Consider the following 27201-nt stretch of genomic DNA (forward strand, 5'->3'; position numbering starts at 1 on the left):
ATTTTGTTAAAACAGGTCTAACAAGGGGAGGCATTGAAACGCAGCACAGCAGTTAGTTTACTCACTAAATATGAACTATTCATATCAGGTAACTGATATGTGATGAGTGACTGTAAAAATAGAAAATCACAGACTTTACATGTATAGCAGCCAAGTATTTGTCCTCCCACGTTAGACACAATTACTCAGCAGTGTAACATAATTGGTTGATCTTATTCAATGTATATTTAATGTACAGCTTAAACGTTGATGCATCAGTAATGAGGCGGTGACATTTAGCAGTGGATTTCCAGACTAATTTAGCCCTCGTGAGCGTTGAAGGCATCCAACGGTTACTTAATGAGTTAAAGGTTGATTCACAATAAATGACCTAAAGTATGAATGTTAGTATCACCAAATACTAAATATATCAATGGGTTGTCATTATAGAGAAATGTGAGTGGAGATGGACAGGAAAAAAAAAATAATAATCCATGTTTAAAGTACCGCAGTCAGTTTTAATAAAGGAACATGAATAAAACCCAACAGCAGGTCCTCCCTTGTTGTTTAGACAATCAATGATTATCATTAAAACCTGTAAGAAATACTATGCGACTACTGATTTAGTCATACTGAAGACTCTGGCCTAAAGTCAATTTTCATTGAAAAGATTTAATACAAATAAAATTGGTCTCAGGAATGAATGAAATCCAGCCCAATGATCTCAGCTGCCTATTTCCCTTCTTTTTTTGTTTTTGCAGGCATTTGGGATTAATGACCATTTCATAAGAGAGTATGAAATGTAGGAATAAAGTGGCTAAGTGCCGTATGTCTTCCCTTTCCTTAGAACGCATGCTGAAAGATGCAAATAACAGATTAGCAGTTTGTAGAAAGTTTACCTCTCGAACCACGATGTTAAGTTCAGTACCGAGCGTGCTGGTGCGACTGTGTTGATGAATGTTAAGGACGACAGTGGAAGTGTGTGGATGAGGAGCGGCGCCGCAGTGCGCTCTTCTCCAAAGTGGAAAACGGCTTCAGGAAGGACGGAAGTACGACCAGCAGAAGTACGACCTTCTCCGTCTGCCCGCCCCTCAACCGAGAGGCTTGTAGCACGCCTCCTTGTAGGAGTTGGCCTTGAATAAGCTGAACATGTCCCTTCTAACGTAGGACAGGAAGTTCTTCATGGGGCAGAGTGGCTGGTTGACACGGCGCTCGTGGGAGCGGCAGAAGGCGGTGTGGAACGTCACGTCCTCGCCGTTGTACAGCACCCTGATGAACATCTCCCCGCCTTTGGCCTTCAACTTCTCGCCTTTCCCGGACTTCTTTTTCACCTGCGTCACCGGGGGGCTCTTCCAAAGTTCGAAGACGACTCTCGCTGCGAAACGCGGGAACCTCGCCTCCTCCAGTCCCAGCGCGCTCAGCAGGGGTGCCACGGTGACGTCGTGGGCCGAGGAGAGGGTGAAGACCTCCTCGCCGCCCACGCGGGGCTGTCGACCCGCATCGTTGCTCCTCGCAACTCGCTCCATCTTAGCGGCGGTCCTATTGAGGTAGGGATACATTGCCAGGATGGCGTACTTGTGGTACAGCCCCACCCTCCTCCGGTCCGCCTCGTCGTCCAGCTGCTGCCGACGGATCACGGCAAACTGCGCCAAGGTCAGGCACCCGCCGGAGCCGTTGTCCCCCTGGGGAGCGCACGGGAAGGAAAGGTCGTGGCAAAGGTGGCACAGCAGGGAGTCTATCGGGTTTGCGGCTCTGAACTGGCGAGTGGGCAGCCCCAACGTGCGCGCCATGTCGGCGTACGTCCTCTCCAGTTCAGTATCGGCCACTCTGAGCCGATACTCCCTCCTCTGCTCCTCCTCCAGGTACCGGTTCCGGGCCGGGCAGTCGCAGGTGGCGCCACAGAACAACGTGTTCCACTGGTGACGCACCGTCAGCTTCGTCCAGTCGAAGTCCGGCACCAGGCCGTAGAGGAAGGCCAGGCCGCTCTGGAGGGTGCGGGTCTTACCCGTGGTCTCGAGCCAAACCTGGCGAGGCATCCAGTTCGGTGGGAGGAGCTTGTGCGCTTTGTAGGCGTGGTGGAGGAGCTGCCCGTTGCGAAGGTGTTGCACCACACCTGGAAAAAGGCAGACAGCAAAGTGGATCTTTGTACCTTGTAGATGTCAATATAAACGGGCAAAAACCAAACAAGCAAGACACAGAACCCCAAGTCCAGACTGCTCAAGTGGTAAAATGTGCCACATAATTAAAGCTCATTTACCATTTCTTTGTTTCATTGCAGCCTCTTGACTTGGTCATATGGGCGAATGGATCGGAACGATACTATATCCTTTATCACAGTCAGGCCCCGTTACCCAACTGGACGATTGACTGGAAATAGCATCACCCATTAAGACTGAAAATGCTGTAGTTTGCATGCCAGACCACTAGTTGGTGCTGTTTCTTTCCAATACAACCACTCATCACATTGACCCACTCAGTATCTGTTTTAAGTAAAACATGACCGAACAATCCAGCTCACTGTTAATTTTGTGTATTAATCATACTTTAAACATGTTTAGCAACTCTTTAGCATGTAACTTGGAGTAAAGACCTCCTGGACCACTGCGGGTCAACTCCGCTGGTCCAAATGTTTCTGGTAATTAAGTGGCTGACAATGCGCGTTTTCTCTTGTGCACCTTCGGGCAACCTTCCTGATGCACGGTGCCACATAATACTTGCCGGGTTCCAATCGGGGAGCTTTCACAAGTACGAGCATGAGTACTTTAAAGCAGTATAGGACCCGATACACAGTACTGGTGCATCCAGAGGAATATATGCACTTTTTATCTAATAAGCTCTGTTAAAATCATAAGAGGAAGCAGCACAAACCCTTTGGAATTCAATTAGTGTCGTCGATGTACTCGCACATGTGCTAGTGTGGTCGTCTGCATTTCCCCCGTTTACAAGAAAATGAAGAACAGCACGTTTCCAAAATGTCGACCTCTGGAAACCATTTCCACTGATTGCCGTTTGACTTTGGGCAAAGGATGTAGAGAAGATGGACGAGTAAGAAGGGTGTTTACTTCATGGATGTGTAGGTAAATGTTATACGACTTTGTTTCGAGAGGAGCCAATAGAATAAAACCAAAAGTCTAGTACCGGTCTGCGTGAGTTCTCCCATCTCACAGGAGCTGTGGTTGGGCACACGAGGGACTGAACCCAGCGGCGACTCCCAGTGGCCTCGGCTGCCCTGGCCCATGTGACTGACGAAGGGGTTCAGCAGCGGGTGTGAAGGAATCCTGACAGCGGGGAAAAAGTGTTAGGAAAGTCTTTGTTCAGTTTTCAATGGGAACATGGTTTCTAAAGCCTCGAGGCTGTTTGTTTCAGGCAGTTAGAAACTCTTGACATGTTGATGAGTTTGAACCACATTGAGCATCTGGTCTACATAAAAAGCAACCATGTTGTGACTGCACTGCTACTGCAGTTGATTTATCCACGTTTGAACGCTGGCATCGGAATCATAACAACATCGAGAATGCTTATGGAGAAACTTCTGGGTGAACTTCAAACCACACCAAAGCGAGTGCAGCGCGATGAGAAGACGCCCAGACAGGGACTGGACCGGAGACAGAACCGTTCTGTCTTCTTGCAGCAAATCGTTTCTGCTGGAGTCCAACGGACGACTTTCTCATGCGAGCTCCACCCCCTTGTAGACTTTTTAGATTGTATGTGAAGGTTCTTTGGATTAAAAATAATCCTATATGCTTTGCATTGAGTTCAACACCGAGTTTCCGGAAACACCATGTCCATGCATTTTGCTGATCTCATTGCTGGCGGGGTGCAGAGCCGCCGAGTCATTTACAGGTACTACTTTGTTTGTATTTTAACATATTCTGCTGGTGTTTGCACAGAATATGAGACATGATCATTTTAGAACATGATCTGTCAAGAATAAGTTCCTCTGTGGAACTGTAGGGGACCAACATGATCCTTGGTTAATACGAACCCCTACAAGCTGGGATGAGCTGGCACCAACATGCCGGAACTTTAGTCTCAATCCACAAAAAGGTCAGATGTAAAAACTTTAGTTTGAACTAATGTGGGGACAGTGTGTGAGCTGTTTGGGCCCAAAAAAAGAGGAACTGTATCACGGTGCAAATCTTTCAGACACGTCAGATAAAGAAATGCAACTTCATTCTTCAGCACGCCGAAGCGATTGTGATTGGACATGGACTCGTGGAGAGGACTCTTGTGCAGCAGGCTGACTCGGCCTTTGGATACATGCAGGCACGCACGTGTCATCAATTAAAAAAAAAAAAAAAAAAAGAATTGCGAAACCCAAAAACCGTCAGGGCAAACTGAACCGTGCAGGACGAACCAAAAGGTTCAATGTTTCACTGAGAAACCGTTGCAGCAATAAAAAAACAATCCTAAACCTTGTGAACAATCTTCCTAGAAGAGTTGAAGCTGTAATAAACTGGAAAGTTTGAACTGATGTCATATTAAATCCTGCGCTTTAAGAATGGGACGCCACTCAAGTTTATATGCATGTGAAAGCAGTTGAGTAAATACTTTAAGCAATAGACTGTATTTAACAAACTCTCAACAAGTATAAGTTTTTAAAGAAAATAAAAAGTGTAACTACTTCTTAGTTCTGGCTTTAACTTTTTAAATTCAGTTTAAGAACTTTACACGTAGAATTTCTTTTCTTTTTTGAGTTCAAATAACTTTACAAGCAAAGTAATGGAATAACATGAACTGTTGGACATTTTCTTGAAACAATTAAATACAGTAAACATGAAAATATAAACATACATTCAAAAAGAAAGGAATCATTTGTTGTGGCCCTTAAAGGGAAAGTATCCACACATGGTTTTTGGGAAATTTAGAGGCAATAATTGACTTCAGATGCTTATTTTTCTCTCGTGGGATGAAACTGGAGTACCTGAAGTGAAGAACATGCAAACTCTGGGACCTTCTCGGGCTCACCACTGCACCGCAGTACTTCTGCGAATGCAATTTCAAGGCACGTTTCCGCAAGTCCCTCCACCCACCACCAGGTGTCTCTCCAACACAACACTCCGGAGCAGCACCCTCAACATGAGTGGGAGGGAATATGACTGATGGAGATATAAAAAGATGAAAGAATTTGTTGCCTTGGGATGCAAACACGAACGCAGGCTCGCCAGCTCTGAAGGAAGAGGGCAGTGAGTGGAGCAGTTGGTGGGTGATGTAGTAGATTTAAAGATTACAGTTTAATAAAAGCGACCCTGTGTCTCGCCTCTGCCAGAATAAATAAGGGAGGGGGGGGGGGGGGGGGGGGGGGTTTGGCGCATGCACAGTTTCCATAGTGATCGCTGACTGGTTCAGTCACTTAAAAAAAAAATAAGAATGATTCACCTTAAATAACCTTGGTGATGGCTGTAACTGACCTGATATGGTAAAACCTAATCAGCCACACAAACGCTGAGAGAGAGAGAGAGAGAGAGAGAGAGAGAGAGAGAGAGAGAGAGAGAGAGAGAGAGAGAGAGAGAGAGAGAGAGAGAGAGAGAGAGTGCGTCCAAGCAGCATTTTTTTTATAATTTTTTTTTTTGGTTTCCTTTAGTCACCACGTTGCATAAGCAGCTGTTGTCATCATGCAGCCTCTTTGAGGGAATATTAAAAGAGCGATGATGCACACTGTAACGCACGCTGTGCCAGAGTTGCTCTGCTGTCAGCGGATCGCTTAGCGTGGGAGGTTCTGGGAGGATTTCTATTTAATTGGCCACACTGGCAAACTGGATGTCATCGGATGAGGGACTCCAGTCTGTGGACAAAGAGCCAGCCGGGCCGTCTATTAGGCTGATTGTAGCAAGGCAAAGATTACAGAGCCCAATTACATTAAGCAGGACTGGGATTATTATCACTGAGCAGCACGGGGAGGGATTAGTGGGGATGAGGGGCAGCGATGGAGAGAAGGGGGGGGGGGGGGGGGGGGGGGGGGGGTGATGGGGTTGAAACTGGAAGGGAGGGCTTTGACAGGAGCAGAACGATTCGTAATCAAGAATGAGGAAAACCTCAACAATGAGTGCTCTGGAGGAAGAGGAAGAGGAGAGAGAGGAGATGTTCCCTGCTGAAAAGAGCTCAGTTAACCGCAGACGGAGACAGCAGGTCTGCAAGCTGGTGCCAGAATACACACACACACACACATACACACACACACTGGTGCGTACACACACACCCACACACATACACATACAGGCGCACAAACATACACACACACACTCCCCCCTGCAGGATTCAACCCAAGGCATATGCTAGTTCAGATCCCTGTAATTACACTCAGGTCCAAACAAAAACAGAAGGGAACTCGCACGCTGCTGCGGGAGCTCAGTAATTTCCAGCGCTGAGCTCTGCTCAACACTTCTATTACACTTTTCCATGTTTTTCTCCAGTGAGCCATTACAGGAGGACTGAAACAATTAACACTTTATTGGGTCTTCTGCTGTTTAAAGCTTTAATCAGGACAAATACCATGTGTGATTACAACAAATGTAAAATCCTGAGTGTACTTGAGGCTCGTCTGCAGCTCAAGAAACATTTTCAGGTCAGCCAGGAATATTTTCTAACTTATGCTACTTTAGGTTTATGATGATAAAGACTGACCACCACCACCCTTTCATTTATCTTTCGCCTCTTTCACCCCGTTTACACGACAAGGTCTTCAAATGAAAATGCAAACCTTTCATTTTTGAAAACAAACCCCAAGGTGGAACTTTTTAAAAACGCTCCTACTTCGTGCAAATGGGGGGAAAAATGCAACTAATGTGTGGCTTCATTACAAAAACAACCAACAGTGCCAACTGCTGGCCTGTTGAAATGGACTTCGTTTCCAAAACTTTGCTGTGTAAACGGGAAAACTTTCTGAAACACAAACGAAGCGTCTTCACTTGAAACGGTGTTGTGTAATTAATGAGGCCGTAGTGTACTGCACTTTGTGACCTCGACAGGAATCATACAGTCTGAAGGCCGTCAACCGTATCTCCAAAGACGTGTCATCGTGTCCTGACGGTGATAAAACATTCCCTGCATTCACATTGTTATCAGAATTCCTCCCATTCCGTCTGCTTTGGGTCTTTTCATGAATACGTTTCCTCGGAGGTTGGCTCCTTAGAACTGGGATAGGGAGTCCTCTGTGCAGTACTGCTCCCTCCGAATTCTCTACAATACTTCTTCATCTTGCAGTAAAGTCTCATCATCCTCGAGTCCAGTGAATTCCGTCCTCTCTAGAGTTTCTTCAGCAGTTTCGTCCAGGGTGAATACAAAACACATTATACAAATATAAAAGTGCCACAAAGTGCTTTTTTAAATCTCAAAAGACATTAGGAATTTTTAAAGAGGTAAAAAAAATTTTTTAAATCCTGTCGTGCAAGTTTTTCCATTTCCTGCAAATTCGAGGAGGGAAAAAAACACAAACTAAATGTTGGAAACAGAATTCTGATTTGTCAGCAGAAAATGTGCGAAAATACTTTTACTTTTCTCTCAATCTAGTATTGATTTTCAATTCCCTCTAAAATGAATGTTTTTCACTGAAATATTCACAAAAAACAGTAACAGGCTCCTCAAGGGACTGCCTTCCACAGAATGACTACCAAGTACAGTACTGGATATTCATACTGATGAGCATTCAGCTCTGTGCATATTGGTGTGTCTTTAATTTCATTTTCTGTCAAGCAAAATAAATACATGAAGCATCCCGACCTCCACCATAAGAGGCTTAGCCCCTGGATGACCTCATTTCAGCTTAAATCCACAGATCAAGGTTATCGGAAAAAATAAAATAATCAAACGTACACTGAATATCAGCTGCAGCCCACTACTGTGCAGAGCACAATGTGCCAGCAGCAGAGATCACAGCCAGAGGTGCGCTCTATCCAGATGTGGCTTTGTGCAAAAATAAGTCATTGGATAAACATAAAGCCAGGTATGCGACCCAAAAAAAAAGGCGGATTGGTCGCAGGGAATTTGTGGACCATATGGTGGAGGAGGACGCGGCTGTACACATCTCATCAAAAAGCATCTGTCCCAGCTGGGTTTAAAAAATAACTTGTTTGTTGTCTTAGTGCACGTGAATCCTCATGCAGTTAGGATATGTAAACACAAAGGAGCTCTGCCGATTTTAAACTTCTTGTGAGGGGTTCAGTACAGACACGAGCCAGCTGTGGATCTCATTGGCACTCACAAATTTGAGCGAGACGACAGCCCCTTGTGGTAGAAAGTGGTATTACAAGGCTGGATAACCTGGCGCTAGTCCAGGTCTTTATGTCAAGCTGGAATTTTTCCGTTCACGTCACACCAGGGCTGACAGCACGGTGCGGTCGAACAGATGTAGCCAAACAAACTCACCCGCCACAAGAGACGACGTGCTAACGCTAGCGGGATCGAGCAAGCGTTCAGCTGTACCTTCTGCAGTACGCATGAGTTTTGACGTTTAATGCCAGTTCTAGTTTACAAAATACAAGCAAACTGCTGTAAGCCTCTTAAACATCACACAGAAATTATTACGGGACTCCAGCCGGTCGCTCTCTTTTACACGCTCAGCTATTTTTCTGACAGCTGCTGTGCAGCCAGCAGTTTCTGTAGAAGGATATCAAAGACTGTTTTAGTCACTGCTGACTCTCTCTCTCTCTCTTTCTCTAACTTCCCTCCTCCTTCCCATCAGGCCTCCTTGTTAAGCATTAGATGGAGGAGGCTGGAGACAAGTTGCTGCTTGGGGAGCCAAATTAAGTCCCGGTGGCATTTTGTGCCCTTTACTCTGACCCTTTTTAATTAAAACTGTGGGCATGAAGCTTTTATCCTCACACACCAAAAACCCCATGAACCACTTTCTGCTAAGCCATTCATTTTGCTTCCTGTGGGTGAAACCACCAGTCAGATGTGCTTGAAACGGCTCCCTATTCACTGACATTATTTCAAATAATCAAATTTGTACAGTATATTTCATGCATTTTGACGAAGGTTTAATGGTTCTTGAGAGATTTTATTCGGCATCAAACAGTCCGAGTGTGTTGGGAAAGTCAACTGTTGGATTTCAGTGATCAACAGCAGGACCTTTAGGCCTCGTTTATGCTGCGTTTCAAGTGAAAATGTTTTCATGTTCACACGGCAACATTGTGAAAATGATGTAGTTAAGCCTGCCGGCGCTTGATGTTGAGCTTTGGGTTGTTTTTGTGATGAACTCACACACGAATCGGAAGTTTTCCATTTTCACTTGAGAACGTTGCTGTGCAAGCAGGGGCCTAATAGTAGAGAGATTCAAAGAAGATCAAACATTTTATAAGTAAAATCCATTTCTTGAGGGGGGGGGGGGGGGGGGTAGTAACTTGTGATGATTCATATGAAAGTGCAAATTGTTGTGCATCGACTTTTTCTCCCTCGCTGCCAAATATACGATGTACTAAAATGACAACCTTCACACACAGCTTGACAAGCTTCAACTGTATACATTTCAATGATTCTACTCATTTGCAAGGATTCCAGGTACTAGTTACTAATGCCTATCATATCCGGCATTCTGTCCGGCTCTATTTCAACGTTCTTTATGTAAAGGAAAATGAGAAGACGATGGAAATGGTTTGAGGCTGATGGGTGGATTGTTCCATAAACTCAGAGCTTTAACAATAAAATGCATGTTGGCTGTTATGAAAGAAGCCATCTCATGTTATACTCATCAGTAAACTCACCCAGGTATAGCTGATGATCTGTCCACACTATATTTTGAATTTACTTCTGGCCACAGTGTGGTTGTAATCTGTGGTGATATCGTATCACGTTCACGTTGTTGTATAATAGATTAAAGTTGCATCAATACTACTAGTATCTGTTGGCTGTGGATACTCAAGCTTCAGGCGTCAGCTTTAATCATATCTAGCATCAGAGTCCTGTTGCTTGACAGTCTGAAGGTTTTCACCTTTAAAAGTACTCCATTAATTGGTAATCAAGAATGGTCATTAATTCAAAGTTTGGGTGTTTCCACGGCGATCTAGGCTCCTGGTGACAACATAAGCAATGGAAGTTGTGAGTACCTGCTGTTGGACAGGGTGCAGTCGATGGCTGGTCTCTTGGTCTTGGGGATGGAGTACAGAGGATAGCGGTCCCCATGGCGGATCATCACCTGGACGGACAGCAGCTTGTAATCTGCAGGACTGTGACCTGTCGGAGGGGAGAAGCTCATTAGAGGCAGTAATTATTACAGTCTGATGTGTGCTGTGTCAGCGATCATTAGAGCAATAATCTCAACATGAAGGCAGTACTTGTTAATTAAAACACACCGTAGGTGAACAAAAAGGACCAAATGGATGTTTATGTGACAAATTTAGTTGATACAGGCATTTTAAAGTTGAAAACTTCTCTTACCAGCTCTTGATTTTTATCAACCGATTGAAATTCTTGAGTGGGATATGGTGAGTATTATGGCCTTAAAGATAGTTGTCCGAACTGCAGTTTCTATCATACAACCAACATTTTATTCCAATTACAGCAGTTCTTTTAATTTGCAAAGTTGTCATTTGGTGGGGTTTTTCTCATTGAAACCATCTGACAAACACAGCGTAGCTCGTGAGTGTTTTAGACATCAGGTAATAATTTAGACTCTGTTAAGGCAACAAGGTTTTCAAGTGAAAACAGGAACGTTTTGTCGCGTTTAGGGAGTCCATCCAGACAACAGTGTACTATACAAAAACACTCCAACTCAGTCTCTGTGGAAATGGGGGGGGGGGGTTAACGCAACTTTTTGAAAATGCTGCTACTGTGTATGCGCACCACAGCTGTAGTAAATAGTACACGCTCAAGTAGATGGACAATAACAAGAATGTATGCCTTCAGGGTGTAATGACTCTGAGTCCATATTCTCCTGGGACTTGGTAGTTTCATAGTTGAGTCATCCATAACACTCAACAACTTGGTCAATTGTCAATACGAATGTTCATGTACTCGCCATTGTTCATGACTATAGCACACTGTTCTGTGTGTGTGGTCTCATTGAGGAAACAAACAAAAGCACCAACGCGTAGCCTGACCTACCAACTATATCCTTTTCAGCATTTCTGCCTTTTCAGTGTAAACAGACATTACTGTGTGAGCGTGAAAGTATTCTGAAACAAAAACACCAAAAATAGGCTTTTTCACTTGAAGCGTTGGCATGTGAACGGAGCTTCGGTTTTGCCTTCCGAGACATCGAACTTCTGCAGCCAGCAGTGAACTCAAACTCCAGTCTTAGTGAATGCAGGTTTATATGTAGTTACCATGTGTAAGTAACTCGAAACTGCTCGAGAGTCAATCAGCAAAGTGGATTAGACATCTGGGATGAGTCTTACTCCCCCCAACAAGAAACCAAAACACCAAAACATGCAGTTTGTTTGCCAAGTGAGTTGTGTATATAATTAATCAGATCATTTAACAGCTTGTGAGCATCACATGTTTATAAAAGTGACTGAAAAATCAAGCATCAATGGTCCTGGAAGTGGCACCAAGAAGGAGCACAAAGAAATCTGTTTACCGACTCCTTACAAGTTCACTCACACAACACAAATCAGACCGAAGTGCATCTTTAGGGACAACAATCACTTCAAAAGGATCCATCCAAGGCAGACTTTCATTCACTTTTAACCTCAGTAGAAGCATTTTTTTTTTTTCTCCCCTCACTGGTTCCAAAACTGCGACACACACATAAAGAGTAAAGTTCAATTAGCGGTCGATTGTGTAACTCGTCTCTGGTGGGGAAAAATATTTGTGGAGCCGCTTCAGGCTATAAAACAGGGCTTCACATCTGTGCTGCTGAAATGAGAAACTGCTTCAGTATTATGGATGATGCAATCAAATGGAAATTAGTTTCCGCAAAATTAACATTTCCCCCCAAGTCCTGACACAGTAAAGTAGACATTATTACTATATTAAGTATTTATACGCTGTCCATCAAATCTCTAATTATGACAGAACCACAGTCAGGTTCTGGAGCAGATTTGATGGTAGCCTCGGTTTATTTTCAGAAGTCGGCCCGCTGAGTGGATTTGCTGTTGTGTGTATTTCTCACCCTCCCAGGCCTGTTCGGTGCGGTTGGGGGTGTTGCAGTAGCCGTAAGCCTCGGATACGGGGTTGGGTTCTTGGGTGTGAGGCGCTGGGAACACGCGCTTTCTGCTCTTCCCCACGGCCGTCTTCACGCCTCCATCTGGGGCCTGGAGGTGTCGCTCCTCCACGACGGGAGTGGTGGGGATCAGGTTCACTGCAAAGAGAGACCACGCACAGTTCAGGTTGGAACTACTGTCACACCACTTTTTACTTACGGAATTTAAGATATCTAAACAAGTCAATAGATTCTGCATGATCTGGATATCCCTCCAAATTTCTAAAGGTCATTCATAGTGACATGAAAAATTGCTTTAAAAAAAAAAAAAAAAAGCGGTAGACAAGAAAACTATCATAGCTCTTGAAATCTAAAATATCAGTCTGCAGACTCACAGACTAAATGATGTTATTTCCAGGTATCTGTATATATTCCAGGTCAGGCTATTAACTAAAACCATTACCATCAATTAAAACCAAAAATGTACATTTCTTAAAAAAATAAATAAATAAATCCACCCTGAGAGGAGATGTTTTAGTTTTGACGTAAGTACTGAACCCCCCCTTAACTGGTGAAATCATTCAACAGGTTCGCCTCCGCACTGGTGGAGCTCAGGACAAACTGCACTCCGTCTCAGTTCATCTCCACACCAACAGCTTCGTACCCTAAAACCCCTCGTCGTTTCCACTGTGCTGCCTGGAGACGGGCGACCTGTGAAGTGACATTTAACAAAAGACCAAACCGGGAAGAAAAGAGAGCTAAACCCACATGACCCCCTTTTGGGAAAGTAGAGCCTCCGAATCCCTTTTATGTCACACAAACACGCACGTTTGACGCATTCCCTCAGTCTTTAACGTAGAATTAACCATCACAACTGTACGATCGGTCCCAGAGCCACACCTCAATCCTCCAAGACGAGTAAAACACTTTGGTCCCCACAATGAAGATTAAACTGAACCAGGTGTTGTGCGTTCCTGCGTTTCAGATCATGTAACTTGAGGAAAACCAGTTGATCTGCATGTTTTAAAAGCATAACTTGTGAGGCTTGTTTTGGATTCAACGGAGTGTCTTGCCCAAAGACTCTGGTTCCATCGCAAAGGGGGATCAGAACCCCAAATTAGGAATCGATAGAATTCGAATCAGAAAAAGGTATATTTTGGAATTCAAAACACGCTGACACTGCAATACATTGGTGGAAAAAAATTGAAACCATCTATGAGGGCTTCGCTGCTGACAGACGGGACTAAATGTTGAGCAGTTACTGTCGCGCAGCGGTGAGATTGACAGCAAAGCACATCAACAAGATGAAAGCTTTCACTTCCTCAACCATATCGCACTTCGCTCTCTTCAGCAGCGAGACATTATTATCACACTTCGTCTGCAGCTGACGTCCAAGCTGTCAAAACCATTTGCTATCGTTACTAAACAAGCTTTTTATACTACTTAAGCCTGTAGAAGTAGTAAAACATAAATACTGGATCCTATTATTGACTGTTTATAGAGCATCTATAGCACAGTTTAAATGATAGAGGAGAGAAACTATTAAATGGAAGACCGGGACGGGAGCACAAAATGATCCAGCTAAATATCATCAGGTGAGCTTCAGCCTGAACTGGGAACTTTACAAAGAAGTATAAAGCAAAACAAATGTGAGGAGAAAATATAGAAGTCTCCATCAAAAGTCATCAGCTAAAAACCTAAACTCACCAGAGACGATGAGGAGGAGGAGGAGGAGAAGGCTTGCAGCGACAGTAGAAACCATTTTGACGGCTGCTTGGTGAGCTTGAAGTCTGGCTGTGCACACTGGGGCTCATTCATTACCGCAACCTGTTCCCCTCTGGACTCGGTGCCCCAAACCCTGCCACCTCCCAGCTACCCATCCACACACACACACATCCACACACACACACACACACACACACACACACACACACACACACACACACACACACACACACACACACACACACACACACACACACACACACACACACACACACACACACACACACACACACACACACACACACACACACACACACACATCCACACATCCACACACACACACGCCTGCCGGCACTAACCAAACTTTTTTGGAAGGCCGGCTCTGTCACAGTCGGCCTACACAATGGGGCTTTTGTAAGTCCAAGCCCAACACTACCGAGTGCATACACACAGAACACACTGCGAAAAGCACACAGAAGAAATTCATGCAGCCGTACTTCATGTAGCGATTAACCATAAACCAAAAAAAAAAAAAGTGGACGGTTTCCTATACTCTCGGATGATGCTTTGTTTCCCAACTTATACAGATTGAATATTCTCAGCATCGTGGCTTCAAAATCAATCCATAGTGAAAACATTCACATTTAATTAAGCCTGAATGCACCATAATATGGCAAAAGCTTAGGATGCCATGTTAAAGCCCTGAATTACATAATGCGAGTCCAGATACAGATCTGAATCTATTAATGGGTTGGAGCTCATAACAAGTGCAATCTGATATCATGTGGTTCTCCTTCGATGTAATTCCTCTAAACCAGGGGATTTTGAAGTGCAAGATGAGGGTCGGCAACCAAATTAGGGTCTGTAGTCCGACTCCTGGAAAACCACTGCTCAACATGCTTGGGTTTCCACACAGCCTGGATAATCTGAGTAACTAAAAAAAAAGGTGTGATGGGTGTGCATCAATTCAATACCACAAGACCTTATTCAGCTTTGTGAAGAATAAGCCAGAAACGGTAGACTGGAGGTGGATTCAGAACTGGTTTGAGTTGATTCCACTGCAGACATTTATGTGGTTTGCTTAGTAGATGTATTAAGCAAAAGCCTCATTTTTTTAAAATTTTTAGTGCCGCTACACAAGTTAATATTCTGTTTATTTTGAATTATTGATCAATGATTCTTAAATTTGATCACATGTAAATAAAAGGGGGGGAAAAGGACATCCTCTGCGCCTAAGAAGACCTCATTTTTCACTTTTCAATTCGCATTCTATGAAATAAACCAAGATGAAATCCTTACAAACCTGTTATTCTTGATTACAAACATGAGCTTACACAGCGAGACATGTGGGCAGACGGGCAACACACCTTAGCAGCACCTCTGCAGTCTTTACCCACATTCTATATCAGAGGCTATATTGCTTCGAAGGTTACATTGAGCTGCAGAAAACCACAGGTCGGACGCTGCTCCACAACATTCCGGCCTCTGAAAGTCATCTTCAGAATATTTGTCGTTTCAACTGCTCTCCCCTGTTAATCCGGTTGTTATGGCATCCCCACGGAACATGTGATGCTACACACGACAAGCTGGTTAACCACATATCCAGACAAAGCAAAAAAAAAAAAAAAACCTACCATGGCTGCTTGGTAATGGAAGCGGTAAACGCCACTCAACGCTATTAAGCACAGTCAGGATGTCTACGAGCGACGTTCTAACGGGAGTTAGAATCCAAGATGATGCCCTAGTTTTGGCAGAAAATCGGGTCAACGACTCTACTAGTTCCTGGTGAAGGTAACCAAACAGCTGAATGTTAGTTCCAGGTAAAACTCAACACAATGCCTGGAAGGATGGAAATCATATGTAAAATGGCCACTTTAGTTTTGCGACACAAAATGAGCACAATGAGCAACCACAAATGTCTAGCTTGTAGGCACCGGCACAGAGAGATCCACAATTAGGTCCGTTTTCCTTTCACATCCACCCTTCAACTGCTTCCTGTGGGGACAATTGTCTGGTCTTCGGCCAGCTATTTGCTTTACGCTGCAGTTTGATTGATACCATCATAACCTACGAGAAGGTAGACATGTCACAGTTTTTAATGAACTCATATTGGAAGGTTTGGGTATGAAAGCCACTTCATTCTTGTGAGAGACTGGCAGCCTGCCCAGTACGCCGACTGCTGCCAAATGAATGCTCCGATAAGGTTCAGCCCATTGGATCACCATATACAGGAAACCGATGCCCGGTGTGACGGAGTATCATCATTACCATCGCTCATTGAGCTGCATTAGATATATACAAGCTGTAACGTTGTTATTTTCTTAATGGTTATCAATACTTGATGGAAAGGACTGAACAGACTCTATTCTTCAGCACTAGTCCAAATGCTATTAGTCACGCCGGCGGCAGTCCGGCTCATACTGAAGTCCAACCTCATCAGAATCCATCACGCTGCGGTGCTGCAACCTACTCAAGCAGCTGCACATCCAAAAAGACAAGGTTCCGATTTAAAGAAAGGGGGATCCATTTTACACACAAAACATCTTGCAGTCAGTGTTGCCAGCAGTATTCACAGCGTTGTAGGATGTATAAAGTAAGTTTTTTTAAGTCAAAGGGTCAGGATTGAGTTCCAGGCTTTAGATGGAGATGGCGAGTTTAACTTTGATTAAACTAAACACTGAAGGAAACGCTGAGCATCAGATAGAGCTGGTCAAAACAGAAAAGATGTAAATGTAGTGCAGCTCTAGAGAAAAATTAGAAGGTATAAAAAGATCAGATTTCCTTTTCTAGTTTTGCCATTTACTCAAAGTTTAAATACTTGATGTTTAATTAATTACAGGCTTGTTCGCTGAAAGGAAAGCCGTCTTTAAGCTCAGGACTGAGGAAAGGAAAAGTACATAATATACGATTGTGCATAAGTGCTCATGAGACGCATATAAATCCTGTTCATATTCAATAGTACTAGTATGGTATTCCAATAAAATAAACGTCCACCCTCTTGATAGCCGGCGCACACGTTAGTGATAAAAGTTTTTAAGTCGTGTACAAAGTTGCTTATGTGCCACGCAGACACCCGCCTGTATCTGGGCCTTACTGCCCGGTCACTCTCCTGATGGCGGGTCTGGGTTTAAAACCACGCGCAGCTTCTCTTGCGAAGTCAGTGCAGTTAAGCTGTGCTTTCTTCCACATTTAACATAAGTATTTTAACTCGCCATACCCAAGTAAATGTGACATTGTTTACCTGGATAGGTTTTTATCCTGTCCCGATAACGCAGCTCAACATGACAACGAAACCAGAAGATTTGCTGCCACATATATTTATTGAAGGAAAAGGATTGGGGGAAGTTCTTGGAATACGTCGAGTCTTAAAGTGCAAGGACACTAAATATACCCTACAGAGTACTGCACAGTCCTTTGATGAAGCAGTCGACTAGTCTTACGAGAAATTAGTGGACAGGAACATCGATGTCACTGTCGGGAGTTCTAAAGTGCAGAGTTGAAACCATGAAGTTGTTGAAAGTAGAAGTAAGTGCAGTTTCAGCAGAGTGAAGTAAGTTCAAGTGATGCGAGGTGGATATTTGGGCAGAAGGTTGCTGGGAGACCATTGTGTCGGGACTCTGAACACTCAGTGAGCGAGGTCATGGTATACCACATTGTCGTCCGGCTTGTGCTTTTACAAAAGAAGACAAAGTTAAGAACTGAACTGCAGAATGAATACTTCTTTGGCAATGAAGTTCACATTTTGAAGCCAGGTGTGTGCTGAATACTAGCTTTGTTAAAGGGACTGCATATTTGTCCCGTCTGCTGCCGAAAACCCCAGATTTATGGGTTTACTGGTTTACCGTCCAGAGGAGAGCGAGAACACAACCATTCCTGTCGCTGCCAGCGCCGAGGCCACTGCTGCATATAACGGCTACCTGCAGGAATGATAGGAATGTGGAGGAAAGAATCTGTAAAGTACTTGGAGCGCTGCCGATTAAACACTTACTCATTGGCGGATTGCTGTTTCAGGAAAGTTCCACGAGTTAAGTGATGCATACCTTACCTTTGATGAAATACTGCAAAGAAGCTTTTAGCTCCGTTTAGTCTGTGTGAGCAGCACTTTGTTAGAGATGAGAAATGGGACTTGGGTGCCAAACACCTTTATTGCGCTGTACTTTCCTCGCAAACACACCTACATCTCTATTTCTCCTTTAATACTCTCCCTTGGCACTTCTCCCTCTATGTAGCTGCAGACTCTCCTGCAGCACTTAACTCCCATCAAGCTCTGCCTCACCATTCCTTCCTTCCTTCTCAGTCCCTTTTACCAGTCTTCTCCTGCAACCGTCCTCCCTGGAGAGGCTCCCTGCTCTGTGGTCGTCTTCCTCTGGAAGTCCCCGGGGTGTCTCACGTATGGTCGCTACATATTGGCTTTAATTGAACGGAGCTTGGAGCTCCAGAGACGCATCTACACCGAAATCGATCAGCGGCTCAGCCTCTTACAGCCATTCGATAAACTGCCATGATCACATGGATGATTTTTGAAAATGATTTCAAAGCAGGGGGGAGGAGGGGGCAGATAAGAGTACAGGCTAGAGTGTAATGGGAGAAATAAAATGGAAACAAAACAAAAAAAAGATGATCATCATTTATTAAACATGAGGAGAAACATCCCTGAAGCCTTGCTGGATAACGGCTCAATTCTTTCTCGGTGTGTGATGAATTAATGATGACAGCAGCATTTCTCCTGCAGTAGTACCACTCAACAACGGGAGTTTGAAAAGTGAGCCTCAAGGCCGAAGTCTATTCATTAAGAAACGTGCTAATCCTCCTGCTAAACTGGTTCAGGTTCCCAAAGTGCAAAAACAAGATACCACGATATTTACACATTCTAAACATCTATTCCGTGCCATTTTTTTTTTTTTTTTTTTTCAAGAGACATTTTACCATTCAGTGTTTTTACTGCAATATCACTTTGTGCCACAAGGTGGTGTTGTGAGTCACTGATATCTACAGGCTATGAAACACAGAGTAAACTCAACAGTGATTCACTACTGCCACCACATGCACAAACACATCATTACCCATATCTTACTATACTATACCGCAACTTTAAAGTAACAGAAAATCAGTAATTGAGGAAAAACTGCACTGCTTTGTCTCGTGTTCGGACAGCATGGTTGGAAAATAAGATTTCCACTACGAGCTTGTACGTGTGCCAGCATGATTTTATAGGAGTCTGATCATATACGCTTGTCTAGACACTAAATTACAACTTCTATAAACATTCTCTTACAGGAAATCTTAACCTTATAGGATTCTTAAATCCACAGACAAAGAGCCATTTGTTTTTTGAACTCTCCACCTGCTCCATCCAGAGCGGGGCGGCTCGCCTCCTGTAAGCGAGCGATGGTTTCCTTGCATTCAGCAGGGCTGGAAGAAATAAACTGTCTAGACAATACCTACAGGGGATGCTGAACAATGACTCGATGGAGGAAAGACCGAGTGAATACACCTTTCTGCTCTCCGAGCATCCAGAGGCCCGCTGTTGGTGCTGGATATTTATAGGTCGTCTATAGGGGATTCTGCTTTGTTTGGCCATGAATGGGGGGATACACATGTGCAAACAGAAGAAATGTGAGCCACTTCCATGAAACAGCATTAATTGGGGGGTTTTCTCCTCTGATACAGTAACATTTGAATATTGGGCCACGGCTCCAGAGAGATGCTGAATACGTAAAGCACACTTACAGAACTGCAGGCTCAGACTGATGACGGCCAGCGCAGCGCCGCCCACCACCACCAGGAGGAGGAAGCGGTTGCGAGCCAGCATCTTGTCACGTGATTGGTCCTCGCCCCTGTCCGTCAGCCATCCAGCTGATCCCTGCACTCTGGACACACAGAAACGCAAACGGAGGTCAGGTTTTTTTTTTTGGTTTTTTTTTGAAGATGCCTCGGCTTCTCTCTCCTGCACACTTTCACCCACTACTTTATGGAAATAATGATGGGAGTTTTCAAGAAAACACAGATGGAATAGCAGGACGTGTTAGGCTCATCACAACTGGACCGGTGGCTCTGAAAAGTTATCGTAACAAAGCCCAACATGTCTCAACGGTCTTAGCGCAGTGCGGGTCTGCAGCAGTTTGACAGTGTTGACAGTTCATTGCATCACAAGTCGAGGGAGGCAGAGCTTCAGATGCAAGCTGGAGGGGAGGGTGTGTAAGGGAGAGGCTGGTGGTGTCACGGGCAGAAAGGTTTGGAGCTACTGCATTAACATACAAATTATAAATTAAAAGAGATGCTCAATTTATTTGGAATGACCGCACTTTTTTTTAGGCTTCTGACTCCGAGTCCCTGTTGAAACGACAGTATTTGCAAGTGATAAGCTGAAACTTTCATTTAACATGACAAATTCTGCCTGGAGCCACTGAAAACAACTTTTTGAAAGTGACATGACTCAAGAGTTCATCGTCTCCTGGGACTTGGAGGTTTTATAGTGAAGTCTTCACGTGATAAGGTGAAACGTTTCTGAAAAGGGGAATATGAAAACGATGCAATTTCACTTGAAACACTGTCATGGAAACCGGGCATAAAGGTAAACGGTCAGGAGCTACGGCATTCAGATGAATCAAAGAAGACGCTCAATTTATTTGGAATGTCGTCACTTTTTTTCTTTAAAGGCTCCTTGCAAGAATCCAAAATAACTTCATCTGTGGCCACAGGATTGCTTTTGATTATCAGGACTCAAGGCTCATTTTACCCACAGGATGGACTCCACTCTGCCTTCTTGGCTGCCTGGACTATTTTCCAACACTAAACGTGGTAGTCAAACACAGTCTGGGCTCAGAAAGCAGGAAAAAAAAAAAAAGAGGCAGGAGGAGGAGCAGAGTTAAAACGACTGTAAATGCAGGTCTACACTGAACACCCTACCATCAGATGGTCTAAAAATACTCTTCTAGCAGGGGAGGCTCAGTAAAGCAATGCTCCAGGGAGGAGGAGAGTCAAGATGATGACAGTTTGATGCTGAATAAAAAATAAAAAAAAAACACAGAATAAGTTCAATTCACATTCTTGGTGTTAATGTTAAAGGAAGAGCTGCTTGTTTGGACAGACGTCAAACTGTCACACAGGGTTGTCTCGGTGATAAATCACCTTTATCCCTCCTAACAGTGGAGACAATAAGGTGGCTCTATTGAAATCAATGAGAAGTTACTCGAGTTAAGGGAAATTTGAGCTGGTTAAATTGCTAGTTAACTAGTTAGCTAACGCGTAGCTAGCGCGTTAGTATCGACGTTTTTTTTTTTTTTTCTTTTTAACTGTATTCCTTTATTCGTGGATACTTGTTGCTTCCAGGAACGGACAAGGCTTCAGGTTTTTTTTTTTTTTTTTTCAGGTTTTTGGTAGCTTGTTGCCCGAGAGGCTCCGAGACTAGGCGACCGATTGAAAACGCCATATCAACAACACTCTTCGCAGAACCACCAAGTAAACCTCACATGAAACTGCTGCACACTCACATACTCCTCCGGGAATTAGCCTTTTTCTGTATTTCTTCCCTCACCTGCAGGAGTTGGCACGGTCACACCCGCAGACGAACCGGGTGAAACACTTGAATCCAGCGCTTCGGTGTCTCCGGTGTTTCGTTTTGAATAGTTCCCCTGTCAAGTGATGACTAACATCCTCTAGCGTCCCCTGTTACTAGCTAGTGACAAGGGACGCCATAGGAAGCTGGTCATCCGTTAACAAGGAAACCACTTAATCCGAAACACCATAGTAACCGTCTTTGAGGCTGCGTCAAGTTAATAATCCACACAACAGCTTTTCCGGTAAACGTCTTCAAACTAAAACTAAGAAGTTGGTGACGTGTTGTGTAACATTATTTTTACACATTTAATACACGTGACACGTACAACATATACGTAATTAAATTAAATACCAAAACATTAAGAACTACTTGAAGGATGAAATGATGGGGAAATAAATGATTGTTTTTATTTTGAAGATGCTTTTGCCTGTTTCTCAGTACGTTCTGTCATTACCTTGACACGTGTAAAACCTGGCTCTAATTGAGCTGAGGACAATGAAAGCAGCAAAACTCTCGACCTGACTGCCCCATCTACCGGACCAGAAGCAGAAGCACACATCATACCTGCAGGCAGTTTGAAAAAAAAAACCATGGAACTACGCCACTGCATCACTGCTGGAGTCAGGTTTATTATTGAGATCATAGGGGGGGAAAAAACAAATCGTTGAAAAATAGTTTCACTACACTATCTATTCTAATATCAGAAACAATATGATTATTTCCAAATGACAGTGCAATGACAAAACTTTGGAAGACTGCAAAATTTCATTGAATCCGTGTTCATTTTTGCAACCACTACATAGCAGTGTTCTGTGGGTTCTGGTTTCTGATATAAAGCACATACAATTCTGTTTAAACTACAGAATGTATTGAAGGAAATTATACTTTTAAGTTGTTGTCTGTGGAGACTCTCATTCACCCAGCTCACTGGTTCCTGTCTTAACAATGCAAGTGGGTTTAATTAAAATTTGAAAAGATATTTCCTTTCACCCTCTGTTACAAGCTTATGAAAACCCCTCGGATGAGCAATGAAAAGCATTTAAGTGATTAAATGAATCACGAATATTTAAATACAAAAGTGTGCACATTAAAATGTTTTTAAAAAAAGAAAAAAAAGTGGTGAATAACCCACACAAAACACATTTCAGAACTGGTAAAACCATTTTGATGAGCAGTGAAATAATAGCCACTATAATGTAATATAATAATAATATAAGTCTCTCCATATTTGAAGTATCGGGGTTTCTCAAACTCAGTCAGCAATTATCTCTTCAATAATTGCTACTACGTTTTCAGTACAAACCGCTTTGGTATTCTTTATAGAAAGTTATATTTTGCATTTTGACGAGATCTGCAAGTTCAAACAAACAGCGGCACAAGTTTAAGGCAAAACAGCACTATTTATGACTTTGCACAAGGAGAATAAAGATGGAATTGAGATGCAAATTAACATAAATGGGCCGAGAACTCTGAGCTTGGGTTATTGAGAATGGAAGGAAAGATGTGGATGTAAACATATTTGATTCAGGCAATAATAAGAGGAAATGAGTGGAAAATATTGCTTCAGAGCCGTGAAAATTGTTTTCCCTTGTCAAAAACTGATGATGCAGCACAAAGCGAGGAAGAGGAAGTGGAGAGGGGAGGAGAGGAGAGGCCTCGCTCCAATTTTGATTCTCTCCCAACACGTTTTCCTTTCTCTGTAACAACAAGAAACTGCATGATAATTTCAGTCACATTACAGGTGATTTTGTGAAGTTCATCTGACTCGCAGGTCAAATAGCACGACCGTGTAGCGGTGAGCCCTCTCACCTCACAGCAAGAAGTCACACGGTCTGAATCTAAGGCTTTTCTGAGTGCAGTGTGCACGTTATCCTCGTGTATGCATGTGTTTTCCACAATCTGTATTTACTCATATAATCATATGAGATCAGCTTTAATCCCTGCAGGTTGGATAAAGAGGTTAAAAAAAGATGAATGGGTTGAGCTGCAAGTTATAGCTTATAATCCCACTCTGAAGCCTGAAAGGTTTGACAGTTTGCAGTGTGCTAGAATCATGAATAAATATACAAATAAACACTGACATTTGGCCAATCTGGAGCCTTAAGCGTTTAAAATATCCACCCATTCCCGCATGTGGTGCTTCACTAATCTAAAGTCTACGTTGTAGTGTTGTTAAGGTCAAATCTTCAGCAATGAAGAATTGCATTTGTACGTGTCTCTGTAAATGGATATCAGCAAGGCCTGAATTCTCCATGTTGTTAATTGCATTCGTGCACTCACACGCCAAAGACGCAAAAGCAGGAGGAGGCGTGTGATCCAACCTGCAAGAGGACTCCTGAGATTCAATGGAATTATTGAGACTCTGTGAGGCTCCGTTTACACGACGTTTCAAATGAAAATAAATCGTTTCTGCTTCTTTCTTCTTTTTTTTTCAGAAAAGTTTCATGTTTTCACTGCCACCTTTTGAAAACGATGTGCGGCAGAAACACTTAAAACGATGTGGTTATCACGAGAGGTCATGGCTTGGCACTGTCGGTTGTGTTCCTAATGAAAACACACACACATGTGGGCAGAGAACAGCACACTGGTCGCATCAACAATGGCGAGTGCGCAGACATTTGTATGGCCAGACGACAAAGTTGCATTGTTATTATGGGCGACGCTCAACTATGAAACTAGTAAATCCCAGGAGAACGTGGACGGGCAGTCACGACACTCTGGAGGAAGACATTGTTGTTATTGTCCATCTTGTACTCTTGTAGATATTTACTGCGGCTGTGGTGCACACGTGCAATAGCGGCATTTCACAAAAGTTGCATTTTCCTCCATTTACACGCAGACATAGTCCGCGCGAATAGAATAGAATAGAATAGAATAGAATAGAATAGAATAGCCTGAGCATGTCCAACAAAGTTCCCCTACAGCTGTTTGCGTTATACGTTCATGTCAATATCTCAACATGGGACTCATCGTCGTGTCCGCGACTCCTAAGAAAGTAGTTTTCTTTCAATTGTTTACAATTTGCTTGTTAGTTTGCGCGCCGGATTGGAGCCTCTTGCATTCAAGTTTGATTGATTGATTGATTGAAATGTTTATTTCGAATATAAGGTACAAAAACAATAAGAAAAAAAGAAAAGAAAATTAACAACAAAGTTTTCCTCTCAGTAAAATAAATAAATGAATAACAGTAATAATAATATAAAATAAATCAAGAAAAACATCGTCAGATGAATATTCGAAAAGGAGTGAGAAGAAGTAAAAACTTATTTACTCTCACCCCTTGTCACAAGTAAATAATATAATTACTTCCTTCCATCTCTTACATACATACATAGATACACACACACATACACACCCACACACACCCACACACACACACACACACACACACACACACACACACACACACACACACACACACACACGTGTCCTGTGCAGTACATAGAATATATATACATACACGTCCATCATAAGTTCTGGCCCACAAGGCTTTACGTTCGTTACGCCCCTGATGTCGACCATACGTAGGAACAAATGTGTGACTTTGCCACGTATAAACTTTAGGTAAATCCAGTCTGGTTTCTTCCTGACGGCCCGTCAGTGTCTTGTCGTGCTCGCCGTGTGCTCGCCGTGTGCTCGCCGTGTGCTCGCCGTGTGCTCGCCACTAATCAGTGTCACTCTGCCCGCAGCACAACGCTGTCTGCTGACGCGGCCAGCAAATTCCGCAAAGCGCGACGACTTTTCTCGCCGTGAGACAATCGAAGCGAGACACTGAGACGTGACTCAGGGTTTGGATTGGTGTTCTGTCCACGTGTGATCACACGTGTGATCACAAGTGTGATCGTTAATATCGGTGAGCTGAGCCCAGTGTCACTGAAAGTCAAGGAGGTGCCCTGACTTTTCCATTCCACGAGTAGGAGGGCCCATTAGGCTGATTCCTGTTCTGGTAGGAGAAGAGTAAGAGTATTGGTCATGTTGTGATGGATACAGACCAGTATCAGTACCAGTATCTCTAGGGTCTCACAGCTTTTCCAGAAACAGCATTTTGAGAGTGTTTTGCCGAAACAACGCATAAATTGACATTAAATAGCTACTTAACACACAGACCGCAGACATTACAGGAGTTTGAAGAATCAATCATAGATTTCCAGAACCGTTTAATTGAGCTATTCATAATGACATACTTCGATAAATAAACATTATTTATTGAATTTTCCGGACTACAATTCACACCTTTTTAGTTCTTTGGCTGGAAATGCAACTTCTGTTAAGAATGTTGTTGGAATGTTAAGATAAATGTGACTTCTATATAGTTTTGTTGCCTCTTCATGACAAATGATTTGACAGATGTGACTCATGATTTGGCAAATACCATAATCTGTTTCCAACTTTTTTCTTTTGTTTTGTTTTATTCCTACTCCAGAGTTAAAATGTTAAAGTCTATTCTGATGAGTAGGTCATACTTCCTTTTGTGTCGTCTTTTAATCCTTTCACTGTGTATGAAGAAAACCACAAGTGACTCGCGCTGGTTATTTTTACGTCGCGCCAGAAGCAACTCGTAAACGTTGCCTCCGATTTGGCTGCAGATGAACCCAGAGAGTTTAACGAGTCCGGACAGTCCAGTGGCTTGACTCCTTTAGAACGGGCCCAGAGGACGCCGCCGAAGCCTCCTGCGTTTCCCGCCGCAGTAATATCTGAAGGTACGGCGGTCATATGAGCGCCCGCTGCTGAACGTGCAAGCACTTAAGTCGACCTGCGTCCTTCCCACCGCAGTCTGTGCCAATAGAAGTCATGGGACAGAGATGCCGGGGACGGTGTGTGTGTGTGTGTGTGATTGGCAATGGCAGGTCCGTGCTTGTGCTGCCATGTGAAAGCCTTTAAGAAGTTAGCTGCGCGCAGGTTGTCCTTTATGAAGTCAGTCGTACTGACGCAGTTCACGACATTAAGGCCGGGCTGATGAGCGTGTGTGTGTGCGTGTGTGTGTGTGTGTGTGTGTGTGTGTGTGTGTGTGTGTGTGTGTGTGTGTGTGTGTGTGTGTGTGTGTGTGTGTGTGTGTGTAGACCTAATGAGATGCTGGTTGACTTTGGTTCCCGCTGCAGTGAGTAAGTTATCATTGGCTGCCTTCACTCTTGATCAGGTCATGAGTTTCATCCTTCAGTATGAATGGATGTGATTAGATAACTGATTATTTGTTTACATTTTGCAATCAAATTACATGTTTTTTTTTTTTTTTTAGGGAATACAATAAAAATGTCCAGTGATTGTTAGTTTAATGTTCGAATGCATTAGCTTTAGCGTCAAACAGGGAAAAGAATTCAAAAACTTTTCAGCAATTACTTCCAAAGTAACATTGCAAGGCAAGGCAAGGCAATTCACAGTACTTTACAAAGAAATAAAAGAAATTAAGGAAATACAGAAAAGCTTTACAAAGACATAAGAAATATATTAATAAAAGTTTAAAAACAGCATAAAGAGTAGAATAAATAAGGTAAGAGAGTTATTAAGATAAATGTAATAAAGTGAGTAAAATCTTTTGTTTAAGAATGTTTCAAGTCCTGATTTAAAAGAAGTGAGCGTGTCAGCCGTCTTCAGGGGTTCAGGAAGTTTGTTCCACAGGTGAGGAGGAAGGAACTAGAAGCTGCTTCACCTTTGTTTGTTTCTGACTGGAGGAACGCTGAGTAAACCTCCTCCTGAGGACCTCAGAGGTCTGGAGGTTTGATCTTCTACCATACAATCTGAGATGTACATGAGATGTATTCAAATGATGTTTTTATTGAACACAGTCATTCAGTATACACGGTGCTTTCAGGAAACCCCAAAATTTATTACTCTACCCTCTTCAGTGGAAGGAATTCAG

The 27201-nt window shown here is 43.3% G+C and overlaps 1 protein-coding gene across 3 annotated transcripts; it reads right to left on the reverse strand.

Moving 5' to 3' along the window:
- Positions 1-203: 203 nt before the first annotated feature.
- On the reverse strand, positions 204-21427 carry pxylp1 (2-phosphoxylose phosphatase 1). Of its 3 annotated transcripts, none has more exons than XM_080460090.1 (6): positions 21321-21427; positions 19514-19653; positions 12029-12217; positions 10023-10149; positions 3118-3257; positions 472-2092 (listed from the first exon to the last, which is right to left on the reverse strand). In XM_080460090.1, exons 2-6 carry the CDS (start codon positions 19593-19595, stop codon positions 1071-1073), a joined length of 1560 nt encoding a protein of 519 aa, XP_080316216.1. In that variant the 5' UTR covers positions 19596-19653; positions 21321-21427; the 3' UTR covers positions 472-1070. The 3 variants fall into 3 exon arrangements, with proteins under 3 accessions (XP_080316218.1, XP_080316216.1, XP_080316217.1); XM_080460091.1 differs by having other exon boundaries at positions 21277-21393; XM_080460092.1 differs by lacking the exons at positions 19514-19653; positions 21321-21427 and adding an exon at positions 13766-13902 and having other exon boundaries at positions 204-2092.
- Between the last annotated feature and the right edge of the window lie 5774 nt (positions 21428-27201).

This window comes from Lipophrys pholis (genome assembly GCF_963383615.2).
Source record: "Lipophrys pholis genome assembly, chromosome: 3".
In the NCBI taxonomy this organism is placed as follows: domain Eukaryota; kingdom Metazoa; phylum Chordata; class Actinopteri; order Blenniiformes; family Blenniidae; genus Lipophrys; species Lipophrys pholis.

Excerpts from the sequence above, each read along its gene's own strand:
- pxylp1 (XM_080460090.1), bottom strand. The coding sequence starts at position 19,595 with ATGCTGGCTCGCAACCGCTTCCTCCTCCTGGTGGTGGTGGGCGGCGCT. Across the intron at positions 10,150-12,028 it reads CACCGAACAGGCCTGGGAGG|GTCACAGTCCTGCAGATTAC; the intron begins GTGAGAAATACA and ends CCCCTCCGACAG. Across the intron at positions 2,093-3,117 it reads GGGAGAACTCACGCAGACCG|GTGTGGTGCAACACCTTCGC; the intron begins GTACTAGACTTT and ends GCCTTTTTCCAG.